Raw genomic sequence first — 18,485 nt, 5'->3', positions numbered from 1 at the left:
ACTCTTCGATGAAGTTTATATACAACATGCTAAAAATCAGAAATATCAGCACAGGGGTGCCTGGGTGGCTTAGTCAGGCGTCTGACTTTGGCTCAGGTCATGATCTCAGGGACCTGAGATCAAGCCCTGTGTCAGGCTCCCTGCTCAGCAAGAAGTCTGCTTCTCCCTCTCCTTCTGCTCCTCCCCTAACTTGTGCATTCTCTCTCTCTCTAAGTAAATAAAATCTTAAAAGAAAAGTATCAAAAAAAAAAGAAAAGAAATATCAGCACATTTCTAATTAACTCCAAATCACGATAGTTTGCTGACTTCTGTTAGTCCATCAGCAAAAAAGAAAAAATATTTTAAAGATTTTATTTATTTATTCATGAGAGATACAGAGAGAAAGAAAGAGAAAGAGAGAGAGAGAGAGAGGCAGAGACACAGGCAGAGGGAGAAGCAGGCTCCATTCCATGCAGGGAGCCTGATGTGGGACTCGATCCCGGGTCTCCAGGACCACACCCTGGGCTGAAGGCAGCGCTAAACCGCTGAGCCACCCGGGCTGCCCAAAAAAGAAATTAAAAACAAACTGAAGGCGATAATTAACCTCACTTGAGAAGTAAAGATTTCAGCCTATTTAATATTAGAACTTTAATGAGAACAAATAATTTACTATAAAAGCCAGACTATAGTAATGGTTTATTATCAGGGAAGAAAGCTGAATTTTTAAGATTAAATAATTATCTATCTCAATATACTTCCATAAAATTATGCTATTAAATCAACTGACTGCACCATAGTAAGTATTACAAAAGAAGATTAAAATACCAAATTGCACACCCAAAATGGGTGACATTTGTGAAGCTGTATTTTGGAAAGACACAGAGATGATGACCCTAGTAAATACATTAGAATTAGATTCCAATTAAATGTAAACTGCTGAATTTTCTCAAATATGGTTAAGATTTAATAATGTAACGTACTTATGCTTGTAAATTATGCTATAATAACATTTAGCTAGGTTTAAAAGCCATTTTAGTATTTAATAAAATTGTGTTTTGATCGTAAATTTCATCTTACTAATAAAATATTAATGTATACAAGTGGCAGAAAATATTTTCTAAATGCTTAACACTGTCAAATATATTGTGACTGATGTAGTTCACTTATCATGAACTGCAAATTCATCAGGAAAATCAATTCCATTGTTAATCACAAAGAGAAGATTGAATCCTTAGACTGACCTCAGCAAAACCTCAACATGAGATTGCTCTTTGCCAACCTGACAACATGATAAAAATTCAAGCCTTAATACCCAGATAATTTTACATGGATGAATGCTAACTTTTTCTCTGTATATACAATTTGTAAACTTTTAATTGTTTAAATTAAATGTTTAACACTACACACTTACATTTTTGCCTTTCAGCCAGGGGTCCCCTGCAACAGGCTGATAACCCACAAGATATCTCCTTAAAATCTATGTGATTGTCACGATTTTCATCAAAAGCATTAAACAAACCTGTGAAATAGGAAAAAAAACACCATAAATCACAGCTAGCAAGTCTCCTAATGTTAATAATATCATGTTTATAAAAGAAGGCATGACTCCCCATAAACTGGTCAAATTAAAAAAAAAAAAAGTTTTATCAGTAGTTCCCACGGTCTCAGGAAGTATTTTTCTCCTGGTGTAGCTAAAACTTAAGATCCTCACAGAAAATACATTATAATCATTAGTGTTTGGTTGTATTTGCCTGTTTGTCCCTACCTTCTATCAGTTCTAACAGCTAAAAATGACAATAGTATGTAAAAAATTAAAAACTGAAAAATCAGGAATTATAATTATCCTTACTTAGAAAGATGGAGAAGAAAAAGGAAAACTGAAGGATAAAAGCTGAGCTGTATACTCCCAGATATAACATGATGTAATGTAAGCTCCCATAACGCTTTCATTAAGCAAAGAGAAATAACACACCTTATTATTACAAACAAAAGATATTCTGGACTATAGTCTTCTTTGTAGTAGTTTATGTTTTATAAATAAATATTTAGAATCAGAAATGAAAGAGAATTTATAATCCTGTGGTTTTTAAACTTTTTTTACAAAATATATAAATGGAATAATTTTGTTTTCAAATCTAATTATTTCTCAATATCCAATTCTAAAAAGGTAGAATCACAATTGCACTGGTGAAGTAGGTGGAAAAGCCCAGAGCCCTATCTGTTCTGGCTCTCCCAAAAAGTATTTCTGAAGTACCCTCGGAATCTGATGAATATAGACTGTATATTTTAAGAATATAATTCCTCAGTTTAAAGAGTAGAAAACTAAAGCTCAGAGGGGTTAAATGATTTACCAAATGTAAAAAAAGTTTAAAAAGGTCAGAATAAAAAACAAAACCCAAATATTCAGATTCCAAATACGACTTTTATATCACCCACAATTATTCTTTGTATTCCTAATTGAAAAAAAAAAAAAGAGTAATGAAAAGTTTAGAGCTAGCAAGGATCTCAGAGATGGTCCAGTCCAATAGTTTCCTAATCTCTTTTTGGTAGGAAGAAGGATACAGCACTAGAGCCTTTTTATGTAGAAGAAAAAAAGTAGAGGCACGTAAGGAGAGGAAGATGTGGTTATGTGTGGAACCTAGAACTCTACCCATGTGGTGGTCATCACCCTAATCCCTGCACCAGTGGCTAAGAAACTTCATTGTAATACAATGACTAACTTGATCAAACTCCTTTTATATTTGAGGATATTCAGGTGCAGGGACCTAACCTGATTTATGCAAGGTTACATAGGTAGAATAGGAAGCTCAAGACTACAATCTTAATTCCTCTTTTAGTTTTTTTCTATTATGCTATTTGCAAGACGCTTGCAAATTTATAACACTATAGTCTTTTAGACTTAAGATATATTGATTAAAAATAAGGGTGGCTTCAGGTGTGTTTACCAAAGAACATTTGTAGAAAATAGAATGATTCCTACCTTCACTTAGAGATGGACGAATGGGTGGTGAAACCAATGGGCCAAACGTCTCTAAATCAAATCGACCAGTCCGGGATTGAGCCTTTAGCAACCAATAGCGTTTCTCCAGATCAATGATGTCTGATTCCTCCACTGAGAGTCAAATCAAATAAGATTATAAAACCTCAGACTTTTCTTCTGGGCAATTAGTTCATCCTGATCATATAACTTACAAGGATATATTTTGATTTTTGAATCCAATTGCTAAAAATATTACCTAAAACAAAACTGAAAAACAAATACATTGTATCTAAAATGGCATGAAAATTGGGGCACCTGGGTGGCTTAGTTGGTTAAATGTCAGACTCTTGATTTGGGGTCAGTTCATGATCTCAGGGTCATGAGATCCAGCCTAGAGGTGGGCTCCCTGCTGGGCATGCAGCCTGCTTATGATTCTCTCTCCCTCTCCATCTGTCCCTCTCTCACCCCTGCTCACACTCTCTCTGAAATAAATAAAGTCGCATGAAAATGAAATTCAAATTAATATAAAAGTGGCTTCAGGGCAGCCCTGGTGGCTCAGTGGTTTAGTGCCGCTTACAGCCCAAGGCATGATCCTGGAGACCCGGGATCGAGTCCCACGTCAGGCTCCCTGTATGGAGCCTGCTTCTCCTTCTGCTTTTGTCTCTGCCTCTCTCTCTCTCTTCTCTGTGTATTCTCATGAATAAATAAATAAAATCTTAAAAAAAAAAAAGTGGCTTCAAGGGACGCCTGGGTGGCTCAGCAGTTGAGCGACTGCCTTTGACTCAGGGATCCTGGGGTCCCGGGATGGAGTCCCACATCGGGTTCCCTGCATGGAGCCTACTTTTCCCTCTGCCTATGTCTCTGCCTCTCTCATGAATAAATAAATAAAATCTTAAAAAAAAAAAGGCCTCAAAATTAGAAAAAAAAATGTTTGCAATTTCCCATTAAGTAGGCTGCTTAAATCCAACATGTAAAATAATAAACTGAGACATTTCTTTTTGGCTTCCTATACCACTTTTATCTATACTAGTTTTTCATAATTTTCAATCTCTAGCTTGGTTTTAAAGATTCGTTTTTAAAAAATTCATGTTAGTTAACATGTAGTACATTATTAGTTTCAAGAGGAGAATTTAGTGATTCATCAGTTGCATAGAACACCCAGTGCTCATTACATCAAGTGCCCTCCTTTATGCCCATCACCCAATTACCCTATCCTCCCACTCACCTTTCCTCTAGCAACCCTCAGAGTTTGTTCTCAGTTAAGAGTCTCTTATGGTTTGCCTCTCTGTTTTTATCTTATTTTATTCCTGGCTACACTGTAATCATCCTAATAGCAGGATCCATGTCCGATTCATCCTGTCGATAGAGTAATTACCTACACAGTCAATACTTATTAAATAAATGAAAAGAATATGAGAAAGATGTTATAAATAACACAAGTCAATAAATGACAGATGAGATAGGATTTACAATGTGATAAGGAATAGGGGCACCATGAAAACATGAATATCTTTTTCTCTTCATTCATCAGAAGGTACAATAAAAAATTACAGATAAGCTCCAACTATAGTTACATTTTATACGTGCTCACCCCCCCCCCCACCCCCAAGGAACTAAAGTAAGATTTAGAAAAGCAAACAAGGTGAGTCCTTCCATTGCTGGGCTTTTTGCCTGCAGTCACTTTCCGGACATTGACAAGGTTATGAGGAACCTAAGCAGTGAGATTTCACTAAATTAAACAGAAAAAAGCCGTAGTTCTGGGAGATTAAGATAGCTGAAATTTGCCGGGCAGAGTACTGGAGAGGAAAGAGTTATACAAAGAAAGAGCTCCAAAACTGCACAGGACTCTTGTTGACCTTTGGCAGAAGAGTAAGCTATGTATGACAGGTGAAATTCATTGAGGCTGGGCTTGGATATACCTAAGTTTTGACCAGCCAGAGTGGAGGTACCTTACTGAATGCTGGGAATATTCAAAGACTCAAAGGGTCACATTTAATTAGAAGGGGAAAAACTAACTCTAGAATAAAGGCTACTCCAGACTTGCCCCAGCAAAGCTATATATAAAAAAAAAATCCTTCAAAATGTCAAGCTGATTCACAAGTAATTTAACTGCCTATCAAAAGAAAATAAACTTCTTTTAAAGGGAGAAACCACTTAGCTTTAACATTTATAATGTCTAGCATCCAAAACATATGAAACAGGAAAAAGTAATCCAAAACCAAGATAAAAATTAGTCAATACAAAAAGCTATAGAAATAGCAGACAAGGCTTTAAAATATCTATAAAAAATACTTTAAGAATTTAAGGAGAACTATGACTACATTGAAGAAAGAAACGGAATCTATAAAGAAGTACCAACTGGAACTACTAGAGATAAAGAATACAATATTTGAAATAAAATTGACTGGAAAATTTAATAGCAGATTAAAATCTAAAGAGGGAAGATAAGTGAATTTGAACACCAAGCAACAGAAATGCTATCCAAATGGAAGCATAAGGAGAGAAAAAAGGTGAAAAATTACTAGAATCTTAGTAAACTATAATATCAAACAGTACAACACACATGGGATCCCAGAAAGGGATGCCAGAAAATACTTAAAAGTAATAACAGCTGAAAAATCCCTAAATTTGATGAAAACTGTAATTCCACAAATCCCAGAATTCAATAAACTCTGCGCAAGAAAAATTCAAAGAAAACCAAACCAAGGCGAGTCACAATCAAATTGCTAATAGAAAAATTTTAAGGCAGCAACAGAGGGGAGCAAAACACCTTACAAACAAGTTAACTAAGATAAGCAACGATTTCCCTTCAGAAACAAGGGAACCAGAAGACTCCCTTGGGGAAAAAGTGTTGAAATAAAAAAAGAATGTTAATCTCATATTCTATACCCTATGAAAATATTCTTCCAAAAAAAAGGAGGGGAGGCAAAATGAAGAATCTTTTGGACAAACCAAAGTTCAGAGAATTCATCAACAGCAGGACTGCACCAAAAGGAGTATTAAAGGATTTCTTCCTGGCTTCCAGGCTGAATGACGCCAGAAAGCAATTAGCATCTGCACAAAGGAATGATGAAAATAGGAAATGCCCAGTCTCTAACTTCCATGGGGTTGATATCACTGATCACCCCAGAGTCTGGAGAGGAGCTTGACTGCAGCTTTGGTTAGACTAAGTTTGTCTTTGGTTCAAATGCTTTGAAAATTGAGTTCAGATTTCTATTTAGAAGAACCCAGAAACTGCTAGTTTTTGAAATTAGGGGTCCACAGCTCCAGCTTAAAGGCTGTATGCATGTTTATATAAATAACATTTTATTAAAACAGCCACACCATTAACTTACATACAGTTTATGGCTGTTAGTGTGTTACAGTGGCAGAATTGAGTAATTGCGATAAATAGATATATGGTATGGTCCACAAAGTCTGAAATATTTACTATCTGCCTTTCTTAAAAAAACAAAAACCATAAAACATTTTGCCAATCTCTGTTTTAGATCTTAAAATTGCATGACCGCAAGACTTTAAAACTATGAGACTGAACAAAATGATAGCACCTACAGACCACAAGGCCTTGAGACTGAGAGTCTTCAGTTGTCTGAGTTTTCAAAATTGTTAGGCCATGACACTGCAAATCAAGAGATAAGAGATCTCTTTTCACTTTTCAGCTTGCCCCCAGTCTCAGCAAGATTTCCGCAAGAGAGAATTGGGTAGAAATAATTATCTTTGTATTCAGGGTTCCTGCAGATTCAAATCTGAAACAGGTTTCTCAAAAGTTTGGCTGGTTTCTCCTCATTACAGCAAAGCTAGTCAGTCGCAAGTAGGCTCACTCCTCTGTCAGCCTTACTCCCAATCTCAGCCTCAGGCCTGAGATATCAAAGCACACCACATCCTTTGATCACCTAGGAAGGATTTTGTCCCTCTGGAGTCCCATCTTTTTTTTCCTTTGTTTCTCTTTCTTTCTAAGATTTCTTTACATGCAACAGCTTTAAAGAAGAGTATGATTATTTTGTTTATGTGGTGATTTCATGTTATTACATAGTAGGAGTGTAGGTCTTTCATATCCTCTACTTCCCAACCTAAAGCAGAACACTTCAATTATTATTTAACATGAATCCAAAAATTCTCAACCAATCCAATAAGATATAAAGTATAAAATTAGAAAAGAAGCAAGGTTTTTCTTTGCATATGAGCAGAACATGTATCAAAAAACTCAGAGTTCTTTTACAAATTATAACTGAGTTTAAAAATCTGTGGGGATAACCTAATACATATACAAAAATCAATACTTTTCTATGCATGTAAGAAAACATAAAAGAGAAAAAAACACAGAAATAGCAATTCCCCATAAGAAACAAATATCTAAAAGTAAACTCTAAGATATAAGGATTTTTTTTTATTTTTTTTTAATTTTTATTTATTTATGATAGGCACACAGTGAGAGAGAGAGGCAGAGACACAGGCAGAGGGAGAAGCAGGCTCCATGCACCAGGAGCCCGACGTGGGATTCGATCCCGGGTATCCAGGATCGCGCCCTGGGCCAAAGGCAGGTGCTAAACCGCTGTGCCACCCAGGGATCCCAGATATAAGGATTTTTATGAAGAAAACTTTATAAATAATATTAAAGATGTGAATAAATGAAGCATACCATGGCCCTAAATAGGGCTTTGATAGAGGCATATTGTGGGCTGTTCAGGGTGGTTATGTAAGATCACACTGTGAGGGTGATGTGAGAGAACAGATCTGAACGAGACAAGGGTACAAATCGTAGAGAAAAAAATTTCTGCACAGAATAAGGAGAGGGGCCTCTAGACAAAAGCATGCTTAGCAAGCTCAAGGAAAAGAAAGATCAAAGTGACTGAAGTGGAGTTAGTGAAGGAGACAGTAGTAGGAGATAAAGTCTAAGGAAATATGGGAGTTATATTATGTAGGTTATTGTGAGGACTTTGGTGAATTTGTGAACCACTGGAGGGTCGGATATGATCTTAGAGGATTATTCTCGACACTAAGTTGAGAATAGCCTAGTGGGCATAAAGAACAGTAGTGAGATAACCAGTTAGATGTTTAATAAAGAGTTAAAATAATCAATATATGCAATTAAAAACATTAAGAATACAAAAGATTAACAAGCACAGATGGACAATTCATAAAAAGGGGGGGATTTAATTTCACTAATAAAAAAAAATCACTTCAGAAGACAAATTTATTTATTTATTTATTTTTATTTTTTTCAGAAGACAAATTTAAACAGAATCATGCTATTTCTCCGCTTCAAAACTTTACAACACTCTTCCCAAAGATATCTGCATGGCTATTCCAACAACTCCTTCGGTTCTTTACTCAAATGTCACATTCTCAGACCATCTGAACTGCACCCTACCTGATGATGATACTCCTCCATCCCTCCTCTTCCTTGCTTCACTTTGCTCCCTAATATTTATCAATATCTGGCATAATTTGCTTGTTTTATTTGTTGGATGCCTCCCCCAGCTAGGACATATGCTCCTTGATGTAAGGTCTTATGGTATATTTTGTTCATTGCTAAATTCTAACTCAGAATAAAAGCTGGTGCATGTTGAACACTCATTTAACGTATTTTTAATGAATAAATAAGAATCATTTGCTGAAACCCAGGATATATAAATTCAGGATAATGTTAACTATGATGAAAGATGAATATTGGTATAAGTAAAGAACCCTGGCCTCCAATAAATTACAAATTACCTAGGAAGACCATAACAATGTTCTCTAAACTTCCACTGCTTGCGAAGGATTCTTACTCTATTCATTAGTAGTTTTAATACAAATTTAGGGGGGAAATCAACAAGATAATTTTTTACTCATCAACAAGATAATTGAGAGATAGTCAAATCAACATGTGTACCTATACTGCATTTGTATAAGTACTATAGTCATAAAAAGCTGAATAAATAAAAAAATATATTCCACTAACTTCCACAAAATTTTAAGAAAAATTATATATATTCCTTTTGCTTAACTTTCAAAGGGCTCCCAGGACTTAAAACTAATGTCTGTTTTCCCTTCATACCCCCATGTCTGCCCTGATGTTCTCTATACCTGAAACCTAAAAGAGAAGTTTTTATTTAAAAGATTTAAGAGTGAAATTCTTTTGAAAGTAAAATATGTAAATAAACTAAGCCTACACTAGGAATACAGAATTTTTTTTTAAAGATTTTATTTATTTATTCATGAGAGACACAGAGAGAGAGAGAGAGAAAGAGAGAGAGAGAGAGGCAGAGACACTGGCAGAGGGAGAAGCAGGCTCCATGCAGGAAGCCCGACGTGGGACTTGATCCTGGGTCTCCTAGACCGAAGGTGGCGCTAAACCGCTGAGCCACCCGGGCTGCCCAGGAATACAGAATTTTGTGGACATTACACATCAACAGATGGAAGAACTGAGAATTTGAGAAAGATAGTGTCAAATTTACTCTGAAGCAGAAGGGTAGTACATGGAAATGACCATACCTTCTACAAGTGAAAACAAAAAAAGGCCTTGACAACATGTACTTGGGGTCAAGTACACTGATTCTAACTTTTCTCTATTTTACAAAGAAGAATGTTCTCATGGAAAGTTCTTACCTTGGCTATTCCTAGAATAGTCTTCTTAATGATCCACAAAATCTAGTAAGGGGATTCTAAGAGTGACAATGAAGTTACCCTATACTTTGGCATTTAAAAAGAATTACTTAGTAATTATTAAAAGTAACTATAAACAACTGACAGATTATAACCTGTTTTAAAAAGCAAAAAATGGGGCAGCCCTGGTGGCGCAGCGGTTTAGCACTGCCTGCAGCCCAGGGCGTGATCCTGGAGACCCTGGATCGAGTCCCACGTCAGGCTCTCTGTATGATGCCTGTTTCTCCCTCTGCCTGTGTCTCTGCCTCTCTCTGTCTCTATGAATAAATAAATAAAATCTTTAAAAAAAAATAAAAAGCAAAAAATGGAAAATACTCATAATACTAATAAATTTTTAAATTTTTGAAAAAAATTTAAGAGAGAGAGAAGCAGACTCCCCACTGAGCGGGGAGCCCAATGATCATGATCTGAGCTGAAGTCAGAGGCTTAACCAACTGATCCACCCAAGTGCCCTAAGTTTTAAATTTATAATTGTTTTTACTAGACTAGTAATTTATTTTGTTATATGAAAAATCATTTAAAATATAGGTAACTAAAAAAAGGAAAAAAACATATAATTGCATGCTTTCATATAACTGTATTTGAACGTACATATATTTATTTATTTAAAGATTTATTTATTTCAGAGAGAGAGAGCGCAAGATAGAGCTAGAGCATGAGCAGGGGTGGAAGAAGGGGAGAGAGAATCCCATAGCAGATTCCCTACTGAGCACAGATCCTCCAACTCTGAGATCATGACTCAAAATCAAGAGTCAAAATCAAGAGTAGGATATGTAACTGACAGCCACCCAGGTGCCCCTGAATGTACATGTATTTAAATGAATGTCACCTATATTGTTTGGGAAGATTATTTCTAATACTTTCATTGTATCATCTATATCATCATATGATTTCTCAAATTATACAAAATCACTGTTCATAGTTTTAAATAATCAACGGGCTAAATTAATTTTTAAAATTTTATAGCAAAATCATCAAGAAAGACTGTGATATAAAAAAGGTAAAATTTTTCATACAAGAGTATACACACTGTCCTATATTTTCTCTTTTTTAACTAAATACCAAATATACTACATTGTAACCTTCTGACGAATCAACCTTTACAAAGGTTAAATTATTTTGGAATTGGAACTAATTTTAAAATGTGCAAAAAATCTACGTGAGCATGTAGTTTTCATTTTTTTTTAAACAAGGGCATCTGCTTCAAATACGTATATAAAATTTACTAAAAAGGAGTATTTAAAAATTTAACAATAAGGAGAGTAATCATAGGAGTCTGATATATAAGTTAAGATAGTCCTACTGTTTCCTTTTCCAAAGTAAGATGTGTTTACTCCATTTATAATATATGAAAGAAGGACACCTGGGTAGCTCAGTGGTTAAGTGTTAAGTGTCTGCCTTTGTGCTCAGGTCGCGATCCTGGGGTTCTGGGATCAAGTCTTGCATCGGGCTCCCCACAGGGAGCCTGCCTCTCCCTCTGCCTGTGTCTCTGCCTCTCCCTGTGTCTCTCATGAATAAATAAATAAAACCTTAAAAAATAATATATGAAAGAAAGAGAAACCTCTTGTTCCTACAGAGAAACAGCTTCCTCAAATTCTAAACTTTTTTTTAAGTAATAGATCTGCATATAAAAAATCTCACCTTGGGGACGTCTGGGTGGCTCAGTGGTTGAGTGTCTGCCTTTGGCTCAGGTAGTGATCCCAGAGTTCTGGGATCGTGTCCCATATCGGGCTCCCCTTGAGTAACCTGCTTCTCCCTCTGCCTATGTCTCTGCCTCTCTGTCTCTCATGAATAAATAAAATCTTTAAAAAAAAATCTGACCTTGAAACAAACAAAAAGACAATAGCTCTGATAGAACTGTGTTCTTATTTTTATACTTTTAGGTACCAAGCATATATGTTCAGTAAGTACTTCTGATTAACCTGGTGCTTACACAATACACTAAATTAAAAACACACACAAATCACACTAACTGCCTCTTGATTTTTTTTACTTTTGAGAACTGTTTATTAATCTCCTTAAAATATATAATTTCTCTGCTGAAGGAGAGATGTGGAAAGATACGTAGAAGATATTTAAAAGAAAAAGAATGATCACATGTCATGGTCACCAGTGAAAACCATGCTTTAGCAGTTTCCCTTTTAAACTTATGTGATCTGTTCATATTTTGGTTATAGACCGCATGCAATTCATTATCGAATACTTGCCAAAGCGAGCTAAGTTATATATATTATACCATTATTACTGGCAGCTGAATTTCTGGTTAGAGAGAAGGGAACAAATTCTATTTTCACTTAAAGAAGTTAAAGGTAATGGCTGTAGTAATTACTCTACTTGCAATTCATAAATCAATATCAACATTTATATTTTACTAAACAAGACTGAATTTATCATCAATCTATAGGCATAACTTTTTCTGGTTCATAAACAGTAGCACACCATACTTCCAACATTCTAATTCCTAGCCTACACTTTGGGCCAACCTAGTAATCTTACCAGAGGCTCCAGCTGCAGAAATAGGTCTTTAAAGCCAGAACTGGATTCTTATTTAAACAACAACAACAACAAAAACAAAACAAAACAAAAAAACAAAACAAAGCAAAACAAAAAACAGGCAAAATATCCAAGTATTTCAAAACAGTAACATAGCTCTTTAACACTGTTGAAGCAATCTGTTACAAATGCAATGACCTTCTGAGATCTACTTAAAATGGCTGTAATCCTTACATCATGCACAACCAGATAAGAGGATAATGAAGAAGGGACATGCAGATTTAACTAGGAGTTTATGGTCAAAGAATCACTGAAGTATTTTTTTTATTATTGGAAGAAGGTGCTAGCAATGCCAACTAAAATGTGGTGAAAGAATAACATACATATTTTTAGTTGAAATAATAAATGCTAATAGAGATAATATAAATTTAAGTTAGATATGAAAAGAAAAAATGATCAAAATGAATTCTATGGCCCCTAAAATTAGCCTAAAATATTCCATTAATTACCTCAAACTCCAGATTCTACTAAAAAGAAATCACTGAGCTAATAGGTTTATTCATTCTTATGATACATTCAAGGATCTTCCAACAACTCTTTCTTAGTTTATTTAGAGTCATATTTACAAGAAAGAATAGGCACAGGGGCACCTGGGTGGCTCAGTCAGTTACGTGTCCAACTCTTGATCTCAGCTCAGGTCTGGATCTCAGGAGTGTGAGCTCAAGTCCCATGTGAAGCTCCACGCTATGCGTGGAGCCTACTTAAGAAAAACAAAAAAACAAAAAAAGGAAAGAAAAAAAGAATAGGCATACAGGTTTTCTCCCAAAAATAGAGCTAAATTATGTGAAAATATGATCAATATTAAAAACTTATTTTTAAAACACAGTTCATAAAATCATCGTTTTATGATGCCCATTTCACTGTTGGTAAATATATAACCATTCAATGATCTTGCCTGGATCAAATGAAATTAATTATTGAAGAGATATGAAAAAATCATTTGTATGTATCCCAAGAGGGAAAAAAAGGGAAATTGGAAAAGTGCATCTGTAAGACTGAGGTAAGTCTGAAGGAGATTGCGCACCACAACCACAACCACCACATGATCAACTCCTTTTTATATACAATTACAAGCTGCTCATAAGATGGATAATAAGAGTTTGTGTCAATAAACTGTCTTCATCTCAGTTTTGGCACCTGAGATTAGCCATCTGATCTTGAGAAAGTTTCTTTCACTTCTCATAGCCTTAGTTTCCTCATTTTTAGAATATGGATAAAATGAACCTCAGAGAGGGCACAAGTATTAAACAAGATGATATACACAGAGTATGTATAGTGCCTCCTCTAGTAAGTGCTTAATCTGCACTAGTAATGAACTATCAGGAAAAAAAAATTAAGAGAACAATCGCATTCAGGAAGGAATGAAGTATCTAGGAATAAATTCAATCAAGCAGAGAGGAAACCTGTACTCTGAACCTTTGTTCTGTTTGCATTCCTTTCCCTTTATTTTTTGTGTATTTATTATAGGTTTTTGGTTTGTGGTCATCATGAGATTCACATATAACACCTCCCTATGTATATAGCAGTCTATTTTAAGTTTGTGGTTACATAGCTCAAATGCATTCTAAAAATGTTACATTTTTTACCATCTGCCCCCGCATTTTTTGATGTCATATTTTACTTTTTATTCTGAGTATCCCTTAAGTAATTATTGCAGAAATAGTAGACTTTACTACTTTGTCTTTTAATCATCATACTAGCATTACAAGTGGTCATGCTACCTTTACTATATATTTGCTTTTACTAGTCAGATTTTTTTTTCCACAATTTTCTTACACTTCTAGTCACAGCCTTTTCTTTTCCACCTAAACAAGTCTCTTTAATGTTTCTTATAAGGCTGGTTTGATGGTGATGAACTCCCTTAACTTGATTTTTGGGAAACTCTCTCTCTCCTTTTATTCTGAGTGATAACCTTGCCAGGTCGAGTATTCTTGGTCCTAGTTTTTTTTTCCCCTTATAGTACTCAAAATAAATCATGCTACCTCCTTTTGGCCTGCAAAGTTTCTCCTGAAAAGTCAGCTCGTGGTCTCATGGGGGTTCTCTTGTATTTACTCTTACTGGTTTTACATTTCTCTCTGACCTTTAATTTTTGACAGTTTATTTGGGGGGAGGGGCAGAGAGACAAGCAGACTCCCCACTAAGCACAGAGATCAACATGGGGCTCAATCTCACAATGCTGAGATTAAGACCTGAACCAAAATCAAAAGTTGGACACTTAATTGAGCCATCTGGGCTCAATTTAATTTTCGACAATGTAATTATTATGTTTCTTCCTATGGATCGCTTTGGGTTTATCTCATTTGGAATTCTCTGCGATTCCTGGACTTGAATGTTTCCTTCCCCAGATTTAGAGTAGTTTTCAGCTATTATTTCTCAAAAAATGTTTTCTGTCCCTTTCTCTCTTCTCCTTTTGAGACCCCTATAATGCAAATATTATGCCTGATGTTGTCCCAGAGGTCCCTTAAACTATCCTCATTTTTAATAATTTTTTTCCTTTTCATTATTTAGCTTGGGTAATTTCTACCATTCTGTCTTCCAGATTACTGATCTATTTTTCTGCACCATTAATCTGCTACTGATTCCCACTAGTATATTTTTCATTTTATTTTATTTTTTATTTTTTTATTTTTAAAAAAGATTTTATTTATTCATTCATGAGAGACACAGAGAGAGAGAGGCAGAGGCACAGGCAGAGGGAGGAGAATCAGGCTCAAGGCAGGGAGCCTCATGCGGGAATCGATCCTGGGATCTCCAGGATCACACCCTGGGCCAAAGGCAGGTGCTAAACGGCTGAGCCACCGAGGGATCCCTATTTTTCATTTTAGTTACTATATTCTTCACCTCTGATTGGTTCTTTTTTATATTTTCTTTGTTGATGTTTTCACTGTTGTTTATCCAATTTCCTCCTGAGTTTGGTGAGCATCTTTTAGGACCATTACTTTTAAGTCTTTATCAGGTAGGTTGCTTATCCGTTTCATTAGTTCTTTTTCTGGGGTTTTATCTTTTTGTCATGTGGAACATATTCCTGTTTCTCCTCATTCTACCTGACTGTATTTCTATGCATTAGGTAGATCAACCACATCTCCTGTCTTGAAGGAGTGGCCTTATGTACAATATGTCCTGTGGGGCCCAAAAGCATAGTCCCTCCTGGTCACCAAAATTAGGAGCTCCAAGGATATCCTCTGTGTGGGTTGTATGTGTCTTCCTATTGTGACTGGGCTCTGACTGCTGCAAGTGAGGCTGTCCCTAGCACGCCTGACTGAAATGACCAGATGCAGCTGCTACAGGCACACTGGTGAGTTGGGCTGATCCTTTAGGGCAGAAGCCAGTTTGGGGGTTGCTGGTCCAGGCTATAGCCACATGCTGGGCACAGCATGGTGGGAGCTACTTTGGAGGTCCCTGGTCTTGGTGGAGGCCCTCCAATGGGTGCTAAGGGGTGGAAGCCATTTGAAGAAGGGTACTAGACCCAGCTGAGGTCATCTACCAGACACACATGGTAGAGCAGAAGCTGCTGTGGAGAGTCATCTGCTTGGGGCAGTCAGTTTAAGGGTGTAGGAATGTTGAGGCAGGGTTGAGTGGTGCTAACAAAGTAGATGGAGAACGTCAAAAATGGCACCTACCAGCACCAGACCAGCTAGGTAGGAGAGTAAGAAAAATGGCGCCCACTCGTGTTTCTGTTCCAGGAGAAAGTTCCTACAAATCTCTGCCCCTTCAGCACTTGCGCTAAAACTGGTGAATAAACCTCCTTCACATATGGCCCAGAGACTTTTCAAACTCCTGCCTCTGTGTTCTTGGAGTGAATGCATTTGTGCACAGGCTACTTTTAAGAGTAGAGTTTTGGGTTTCTTATAGCTCAGTGGCTCTTCTGGAGTTAAAGCTCTGCTGCCAGGCTTTTTGGGAGCTCATCTTTCCAGTGCAGGCCCCCAGAGTGGAATGTTCAGTGAAAGGCTTGAAATTCCTCGCTCTCCAGAAAGGACTTCCGCATTTGCGAAATCCCTCCTGCTTAAGGGTTACCATACTGGGATGTTGTTCCTGATTACACCACATCTCTGTGCCACTTCCTACCTATATCAATGTGGCCTTTTTTTTATATATCTTTAGCTGTGAAATAGCTGTTCTGCTACTCCTTAGGTCATTCTGAGAAAGAGTAGTTCTATATGTAGTTGTAGCTTTGGTGTGTCTGGAGAGGAGGTAAGCCCAGAATCTTTCCAGTTTACCATCTTACCCTCTTCGGACCTAATCTCAGGTATTTAAAATAGCAAATTATGACAGAAAAATATAATAAACCTTGTAAAATTTTTTTTTGTTAAGATCGATCTACTCAAACATTAAAAACTTAATTCTGGGCTAAAGTTCCAATTCAATTTCTTGAATTAAAAAAAAAAAGGTAAGGTAACAGTAATTTGGAATTTGCAGTCCTGAAAAATGCACCTGCTACAATAAAATCTAAAATCTTGTATAAATCAAATCAGTTAATTATTCTAGCTCTATACTGAATACAAATAGCTCCCCAGTTTCCTTATGATTTACATAAAAGAGAACAGCATTTGATTAAATATGGCAGTGTGTTCAACTATGACTTCAAATTTTATAATTGTATGTGAAAAAGTAATTAAAAGCATCTACACTCTAATATAAACGTTATTTAAAAGTGAAAAATTATAATTTATTTTTGTTTTCTAGATACCTTGGCTCATTACACAAATTTAAATGGAGTCACTGACGCTTTAAAATAAATATTTTCTGTCTACTTATAAATTAGCTAATAACAATCTTTATCTTTTTTATCACAAGTTTCCACATTCAGGACACATTATTTGAAAAGTTTAATGTGGGCAGCCCCAGTGGCTCAGAGGTTTAGCACTGTCTTTGGCCCAGGGTGTGATCCTGGAGACCCTGGGATTGAGTCCCATGTCGGGCTCCCTGCATGGAGTCTGCTTCACCCCCTGCCTGTGTGTGTGTGTGTGTGTGTGTGTGTGTGTGTCTAATAAGTAAATAAAATAAAATCTTTTAAAAAGGAAAAAAGAAAAAAAAAAGTTTAACGTACCAAATATTCTTTGAATGCAAGAGTCTACAAAGAATTCAATTGTGAACTGCTTAGCCAGAAACTGGGAATTTACACATAATATGACAAATCATAGCCATCAGTATGTAAACCTACCCATGTCAGAATTTCTAAATGAAATTTAGCAGTAATTCTGCCTTTGTGATAATGTCTTCATACTAAACCCCATGAAGAAAGTAGCTATTTACTGAAGCCCATGGCAACTCAGTTGTCTGTTCTACAGGTTCTTTGTTTCTATAAATTGTAAAATAAAACAAACTAAAAAGAAAAAGACTTCCTTCCCACAGATGTGGACAAGTTAATTTTTATACCAATCTACCGCCCTCTATTACAAAATTACTTGCTTCTAAAACAATTACTCCCTGGAGATAATGGGGTGAAGCTCCATTTGCAAGCCAAGTGTTCACTGATACAATAGGATACAAATTCATTGTAAAGCATCAATTCCAGAACAGGTGCCAAGTGAGTCCTTTAGAACAGGTATTATTTTATGGATGCCTAAAGGGTAGAACTATAGGCTACTCCAAATATATCACTTTGGCCTAAGGATTATATTTAGTTGAAGGTAATTGAGAAGTAGATAAAAGAAAAGCTCTCTGCAAACTACCCATCCCCTCCTCATTTGCTTAAGTTGTAAAAGTGTCTACCTTGACCCTCTATCAAGAAGGACGAAGGTAATCACCAGATTGCTGTAGATCTTTAATACAGAGATTGCACTAGATAAATGAGTCTACATAACAAACCTTACTAACCAGCCCAATCTACTATTAGTTTCTCCAAACATCTGCCTTGCCATAATTTGCCACTTCTAGAAGCTCAAAGTCCTTTTCCTTTGTCTTGTCCTTTCTCTACAAAATTACTATTCTTTGCTAAGATGCTATATAAACTCAAGTTCTAACCATCTGTTTTGTAACTCATCAATGAATACTCCTATCCATAAGCAATGTTAATAAACTTATGTTTTTCACTTGTTATCCTGCCTTTTTTCAGTCTAATTTAAAGGGTCCCAGCCAATGAATCCCAGATGGGTAAAGGAAAAAAGTTTTCCTCCCTACATGCCTTAAAACACACCTGTAAGATAAATTGCATCATTATTCCTGTTTTCCAAAGGAAGAAAAAGAAGTTTATAGAGATGAAATAAATTTCCCACAGTCACATGAGTAGTAAGTGGTAGGGTCAGTGTCTGACTCAGAATCTGAAGAACTCTTAAACATCCTATCAGTATTTCTCAAAATGTAGTTCAGTTCATAGTCCACCTAC

General features: G+C 36.0%; 1 protein-coding gene across 2 annotated transcripts in view; it reads right to left on the bottom strand.

Moving 5' to 3' along the window:
• Window positions 1–18,485, bottom strand: part of USP32 (ubiquitin specific peptidase 32) — a 205,565-nt gene that overhangs the window by 71,049 nt on the left and 116,031 nt on the right. For both annotated transcript variants that reach the window (XM_055320812.1, XM_055320821.1), the window contains exons 6-7: window positions 2,960–3,091; window positions 1,391–1,498 (exon numbers count right to left, since the gene is read on the bottom strand). In XM_055320812.1, coding sequence (XP_055176787.1) covers window positions 1,391–1,498; window positions 2,960–3,091 — 240 coding nt within the window. The remainder of the gene's footprint in view (window positions 1–1,390; window positions 1,499–2,959; window positions 3,092–18,485) is intronic.

Source organism: Nyctereutes procyonoides, unplaced genomic scaffold, assembly GCF_905146905.1.
Source record: "Nyctereutes procyonoides isolate TBG_1078 unplaced genomic scaffold, NYPRO_anot_genome, whole genome shotgun sequence".
In the NCBI taxonomy this organism is placed as follows: domain Eukaryota; kingdom Metazoa; phylum Chordata; class Mammalia; order Carnivora; family Canidae; genus Nyctereutes; species Nyctereutes procyonoides.
This window is presented reverse-complemented; position numbering and strand designations above follow the sequence as displayed.